This window comes from Chrysemys picta, chromosome 6 (genome assembly GCF_011386835.1).
Source record: "Chrysemys picta bellii isolate R12L10 chromosome 6, ASM1138683v2, whole genome shotgun sequence".
In the NCBI taxonomy this organism is placed as follows: Eukaryota; Metazoa; Chordata; order Testudines; family Emydidae; genus Chrysemys; species Chrysemys picta.
In genome coordinates this window covers 5,297,809-5,305,048 of record NC_088796.1, presented here as the reverse complement: position 1 = coordinate 5,305,048, position 7,240 = coordinate 5,297,809, and the positions used below count along the sequence as shown (strand labels likewise).

Genomic DNA, 7,240 nt, shown 5'->3' with positions numbered 1-7,240 from the left:
GGAAAAAAAACAAAAAGTCTCCTATAAAAGTCAAGTGACAGCCTATGCTTTTCTTAACATGATGAGTTGAACAGGAAGTCTAGCTACCTGGTAAGTTTCAAACCTGCATTAAAAAATTAAGCCTACAGTCATTAGAGAAGGGGAAGACAACTGTATTTGCTAATAGCATCAACTAACTGCATATGCCACCCTCCTGCCAAAGGCCAGAAGGGAAAAAAATATGAAAATATTAGTATAACATTTCCCTGCCCACCAACTTTAATAGCAATAACTGGCTAGCAAAAAATCATTCCTGCCAACATTACTCAGTGCTGGTGAGAGAACTGCAAAAGGGGAAACACTACAAGAGGGGGGAAAAGGTCTCCAGCCTGAAAGAGGTGTGTCTCTTTAGGCAGACTCCAGGTACCTGAGTCCTGGCTCCTCCCTGCCATCCAGCCCCAGCCACCCAGAGGACCCCCAGCTAGTCTGGAAATTAATCAGATTGAATTAAGTTAGCCACCAAGCAAATCGGTCTCCTTCTGGGATGCCATTTCCCTTAGTGCCCCAATAAGCCGCAGTTCACCATCGTAACAGCTGTCACGTCACACAATCCCCCTGCTGCACTCCAGGCAGCCTACTCTGAAGCTCCAACAACCTTGGCAACTGACACTCAGGATAGAGAAAGAAGGAGTAACAAGAGAGTCATTTTGCTCATGCACTGCTGGGGTCTTTGCTACACTCTGGGCTAGATAAGATGTTCCTGTGGGGCTCTGTCCCTGGGTTCCAATGAGTATGGTTTCGATACATTTTCCTTTATGCACAGTGTCATTAGACTTGTACTTTAAAAAGAAAAAAAAATCAAGCCAGGCCTGAGCCAGGCTCTGCAGATAAAGTAGTAGCTTCTCTCATAAATATTTTTAATATTTTTAATTACAAGTAGTCCTCACTCCCGGTAACGTAACCGACACAAAGTCCCTGCATACACACAGCCCCTGGACTTTCACAGAAAGCCTGGCAGCAACCACTCTATAAGAAAGGAATCCTACCTCACAGCAAAGTAGGGGGCATATGGCTGAGTTAGCCTATACAGGGAAGAGGCATTTGGAGTAAATACAATAAAAAGGGATTTTAAAAAACCCTTCGTATAAAGGATCAAGAAAGTTAAAGCAAAATCTAGTTAAAAAAAAATGTACAAAACTGTTGAAGACCAACAGAAAACTCCGCCAAAAATAACTTGCATTTAAACCAGAAAACAATGTCATCACACAATTTCTTTGTTAAAAAGGAAAGACAAGGTGGAAATCAGCGTCAAGATGGGCATTTGGGAAGAGTTCTCATTAGCTCCAGAGACCAGCGTAATTCCCGTGGAGTCCTGATGGAAGGGGACCTCCTGCCACGAAGAGTTTCGTTCCAGACGAGTCGTAGCAGTGGGTGTAAACAGCATTTGCGAAGAAGTTAATGTCAGAAAAGTAATTCCTCCAGGTTTCATCATGATTCTGTTAAAGGAAAGTTCAGATCAGTATCGCTGCAAATGAGCAAAACAGGAGAGCTTGTTTCACAAAAGCAAAATTTAGTCTCCATAGCTTGAAAAGGGGTTTTTTGCATTAATGATCCCTGGGGGTTTATGCGGATAGGCTAGAACTGGGAGATACCAGGGACATCCTGCAGTCTGTTTGGTGGCCCAAATTTCCTTAGAAAGAACACTGGGGGGAGGGGAGGAAAATAAGGTTGGAAATCTCATTTATAATCACTCAGACTTAGTTATTTAATAACTAGAACAGAGAGTCTATTACTTTGTACTGAATAGTTTATATTATGGTAGCACCTAGGAACCTCAATCAAGGATCCAGATTCCCCCCATCCCATACTGATGATAGTCCCCCACCCAGTTTGAAAGGGGTAGATGTACTAATCAAACAGGAGCGAGTCTGAAAAACCTACACAATTCCACCAATACTGTATATTTCTGGTCTCCTAAATCCTCAGGTTAGATGCACATTTTATTAAGCAACAGCATAGCCTCGTGTATGCAGCGTATACGCCATTATGTAAGGGTATAATACAGTTAGAGTATATTATTTGACAAGTATAAAAGAGAGATTACTGCTTTGGGAAAAAATGCTGTTTGTGTCTCAACTGGTTTCATTTTTTTGATTTCAGCTCTTATCTTGATTCCTCCTGAATGCAGATATCTAATGTAGGCCTCCGGGACGAAGTTTTCTAGACCACAAATAAATAGCCTAAGTCTACTATGACCACATAAGATCTACTTTAAGTGTGTGTAACTAACGTTGCTGTACCAATGCTCAACATCAAGATCTATTTCTGAGATTTCAAGGAGAACTACAAAATAGAGTATGAAGTTTGTCCATTCAGTAGGAGTTATGCAAAAGTTTTGCTAGGAGAGTATTTTGTCAAGATTGAGCCAGTTTTGAATTACCCACCATATTTTGCTCGAGCTTTCATAAAAAGAGTAAGCGAGAGACAGTTATGAGCAACTGAAAAATAGGAGTTAGGCTGAAATCAAATGTTAATTCTTACTAGTATGTGCTGTATTTCTTTGCACCATCCTTTCCCTCTGCCTGCTCTAGGATTGTAAGTTCTTCAGGGTACAGAATGGATCTTATTTTCAAGAGCACTTCAATTTCCAGTGCAGTACAATACATTGAAAATATAAAGGGCCATTTGCTAAGAACTGCAACGAGTTAGAGAAATGTTCCTAACAGGTCGTTATTTCTGAGGAAAGGCTAGAGGGATTTCAGTCACTGAGTCAGTGTTTTAGTGACGCTCATTTGACATGTATAGTTCCCAAAATCATAGAATTAACTGGTCTTCAAGCCCTGTAGCATCCCTATATAGAAGAGCTTCAACAGCTGCAAGCTACTCACAAGCCAGCCTTTCCCGGTCGTCAACTTTAAAATTTCACTTCCTCCGAGTTTCTGTTTTTGTCCACGGCAGGTGTGATTGGGCTTTTCATCCAGGAACCTTTGGGCTCGGATGTCATAAAACAACAAGGAACCCTGCCCTGTTCCCACTGTTATAATGTGCTCATAAAAGCTCACTGACCGAATACCTGTCAAGGGAAAAAGAATGTCACAATCACATTTAAGAGGAGACGCATGCTCTGGCTATGCAGTGGTGGGTGCTGCTTTAGGGGGGGTTGTTTTTTTTTCCTGTTACAAGAATATAGTAGTAGGCAGATTATTTTGTTTCCCTTTAACTGTAAGACAGCACAAGTCAGTTCTATTTATGGTACAGAAATCACAGCTGCCATTGCAAATATCTTTCCCTCTCCCCACAAAGGATCCAATCCAGATCCTGTTATTTATTTATATCAGAGTAGCGTGCCAAGGAGCCCCACTCAGAGCAGGGCACCTTGTGCCAGACAACAAACAAACGGAACCAAAAGAGGGGCCCTGCCCCCAAGGGCTTACAATCTACGTATAAGACCTGAACCAGAGAGGGGGGTACAGAAAGGGGGAACACAAAGGAAACAATATGGAAAAAGACTTCCTTCATTTCAGTAGGAGCAAGAGCAGTCCCATGATGACTGAGGGCTATCATATGCAGATGTACTAATCACTAGGAAGGAGACTGACTGTCCTTTAAGATTCATCTCCTTGTGTTCCAAACATCACTTCAAAAAACCTAGGTTTGTGCCCTAAACTAAAAAGGTCGTTTAAACCGATCTGCTTTGGGGAGAGAATTTACCCAAACAAAAGCCTGTAGCATTGTTATTAAGGTCCAGTCATCACTTCGCTGTTTGCTGTATAAAGAATTTGTTTTGTAGCTCCACAAAGAAACCCAATAATCAGTGAGGAACCAAAAACAGATTCTGCCACCTTCTTAGTACGATACAAGAAGCTGATGAAGCATGCTACAGTTTGTTTAAAGTAAGATAAAATTAAACATTCAAAATGGAAGTGAAAGTTCAGTGTAAATAATTCGCCTGCTGCCATCCAGCTATGCCAAAGTGCTGTCTAATTTAATTCATTCTAACCAAGCGGGATTAAAAACAGGAATTTGTGCAGTAATAGGAGAAAGGCGCTAGAAATTACATATATGGAGGAAAAGTCTAGAGTTAGCTAAGAAGACTATGCCTATGTTTTACAGGTTACAAAGATTTGGGTTTGGCAATGCAGTGTGCAAGCGGTTTCGGACTACGTAGAAGGTAGCAGAGGCTAGCATAGTCAGTAAGAGATCAATCATCTGAACTAGAAAAATAGTACAGGGGGGTGCCCTTTAATTTCTGTTACTCTGACACTGCTCTTGAAGAGCAATCTATCACGGTGCTCACACAAGGGGAGTAGGTGATGATGAATGCGTGCAGAGGACATACGGTCTCCAAACCAATTCCTGCATTTTATAGCTTTTATCCTTCTCTAATCACAAGATAATTAGTACCACACTGATTCTCCCAGTTTATCAGGAGGCTGTTTTAGACACACTTTGGGAAATGGCATCAAATTGGTTCATAAGGGGAACATTCAGCAGCAAAGGGCTGTTGGCCAATATTTTCAAGCCTGGGTGCCTAAAATTAAACCCATAGTTAGTGTAGGATTCAACTCAATAAAAATGGCCTATTTTCAAAGGTGTTAGGCATCCACAAATCCCACTGAAATCAATTGGTGCTACAGATGGTTAGCATCTTTGAAAAGAAGGCTGCTTATCCAGGTGCCTGAATATGGATTTAGGCATTAACTTTCAAACCTGGGTACCTAAAGTTTTCTTCAGTGTGTATAACCCAAAACAGTACAGAAGTTGACAATTAGACTATTTACATTTGGCTCAACTTAAATTTTGTAAGAACAAGATTTTATAAAATTTAAACCCTAGAAATGTTTCCTTCATGGCTTTAAAATTCTAAAAAAACCATTCTGTTGCAGAGTTGAAACTCAGTAATGTAGTACAGGTCATGAAGGTGACCAAACAGTTATTCATTCGCAGCACACACAAATGCAAGAAGTAAACAGAGTACCAATAGTTACTGAAAACCCAATATATTAGTAATCTACTGCATTATTATTAACAAGTTTACAACATATACTCTGAAGTGATAGCATCCCTTTAAGCATAACCAAGTCTAAACAGAGACATTTTAATTTGACCTGATTAAAGAGCGAGGTGATTGCCTCTCTCCCTTAGCTTCAGAGATACTGTTTTAATCTGTTTTGCGTGGGGAATATTAGTTCAAAGTTTAAGTTTACATATACACCTCTACCCCGATAGAACGCTGTCCTCGGGAGCCAAAACAAACTCTTACTGCGTTATAGGTGAAACTGCGTTATATCGAACTTGCTTTGATCTGCCAGAGCATGCAGCCCCGCCCCCCCGGAGCGCTGCTTTACCGCGTTATATCCGAATTCGGGTTATATCGGGTCGCGTTATATTGAGGTAGAGGTGTACTACTACTGATCTGGGAAGTTCACAGGAAAAGCCTTGATATTTACTAGCCTACTGTATTTTTTTGTAGCCCTGACTGTCAAATTTTTGATCTTTCCAAAAAGGTAAAACTTCACTTCAAAGTTTCCTTACCACTGCCTCGTTCTCTGGAACAGACGGACTTAACATTGTGGGAAGGTTGCCTTGGATCCAGAAAGGAGACATGTGCTTGAGATCCTACTGCATACACGGACCACTCCTGACCATAGGCCAGACACACATTCTCCCTGCAGTATGGCAACTTGGTGGAAAGTAGCTGGAAATAAATGGAGAGAGAAGTTAACTGAAAAATGTCGGAGGGGAGGAGGGATGCAAATGACTGAACAAAGTCGAAACATCCCTGAAACCATATTTGAGGAAACTACACTCAAGCAGTAACATGGATTTGGAAACTCTTCTGGAAGAAGATAACTATTTGATCTATTAAGAAGGTAATTATGTGATCTATAGGGCAAAGACTTGAAGGAGAGGGGCAAGGAGAGATTGTAATGCCACTGGGGGAGAAAAGCTGGAAATTGCAGCTCTCGGAGAGCACGGAAGGGAGAAAGACAGGCATTTAGGTCTTGCCCACATGTAGAAGTTGTACTGGTTTAGCTAAAGACTGTTTTTAAACAGGCTTAGTTTAACTGGTACAATTCCCTGTGTAGACACTCTTGCTTCATCTTTGTTTAAATCTGTTCCTGATTAATTTAGCCTAAATTGAAGTAAGCCTAGTTTAAACCAAACCAAGCATCAACAGCAGTTTGCACCAGTCTAAACCAGTTTGAAAGTACATCTTACCGCTACGTCTACACTACAGGATCGATTTTGGCATAGCCCCTTATTGCAGATGCAGCGCACACCGGCAGAAGAGTTCAGCCAGCACAGCAATACCACCTCCCTGAACAACATTAGCTCTATGTCAAAAGCAGCACTTTGTCAGCATCGTTGCATTTACACTGAGGGTTTTGCCAGCACAGCTTTGTTGGCTAGGATTTTTTCCACACTCCTAGCCAACACAGCTCTGCTGGTATACGTTTTAAATGTAGACAAGGCCTAAGTCAAACCAGGGCAACTTCCTCATATTGATAAACCTTAGTATAACTAACACTAGAACAAGACAAGTGAAAGCTCCTAATTTGTCCAAGATTAGTAAGAAATTAGGAGCTTCCCTCTCTCAAAAGGGAAATAAATACTCACATGTCCAGTGCTCTAACTTCATAAACGTTACCTTTGCTATGAAACTTTTCAAGCTTCAAATCAACGTTTTGGGCAAGTGTCTTACAGACAGTGCTGGCGTCTATTCAGACACATTCTAAGGAAACTGACGTAGAGTAGGAAGCAGCCTTAACTGATAGGTTAACTATTGAAATTTAGCATAAATACACGAGAATGGCAACCTTTGATAGCGTGTGCTCTGCTTTCCAAAGATGAAAGTACCCATCCAGGGACACAGCTCCTAGCTCCTAGAATTAAAAAAAAAGTTAGCTTCCATATGATATATATTCGTACAAATAAATTACAATGCAAAGCAGCTGTTTAAAGGCTACTTTAATGACTTGAGTTGAACTTCTAGATGAATGCTCCCTGGATCTGTTGATGAATTTGTACAAGATAAGTCTTAATTGCACGTTGACTTCAGTAGAACACAAGAGCACAAAAGATACAGTGGGGAAAGACCAGAAGTGAAATGGAAAGCCTACAACCAAACGGTAGCTTAGCCAATATAAGAACCTTGTTCGATCAAGTGAGCAACTCTTGCTCTTGCGTTGTGCAGGGGGTCAGACTAGATGATCATAATGGTCCCTTCTGACCTTAAAGTCTATGAGTCTAAGAAAAT

At 41.0% G+C, this 7,240-nt stretch overlaps 1 protein-coding gene across 1 annotated transcript in view; it reads right to left on the bottom strand.

Annotated features, from left to right (window-relative positions):
* Positions 1 to 891: 891 nt before the first annotated feature.
* The window catches only part of DCAF12 (DDB1 and CUL4 associated factor 12), a 32,794-nt gene continuing 26,445 nt past the window's right edge, over positions 892 to 7,240 (bottom strand). Inside the window, exons 6-9 of the mRNA XM_005296210.4 lie at positions 6,801 to 6,866; positions 5,515 to 5,677; positions 2,868 to 3,052; positions 892 to 1,475 (exon numbers count right to left, since the gene is read on the bottom strand). Coding sequence (XP_005296267.1) covers positions 1,317 to 1,475; positions 2,868 to 3,052; positions 5,515 to 5,677; positions 6,801 to 6,866 — 573 coding nt within the window. The 3' untranslated portion in view covers positions 892 to 1,316. The remainder of the gene's footprint in view (positions 1,476 to 2,867; positions 3,053 to 5,514; positions 5,678 to 6,800; positions 6,867 to 7,240) is intronic.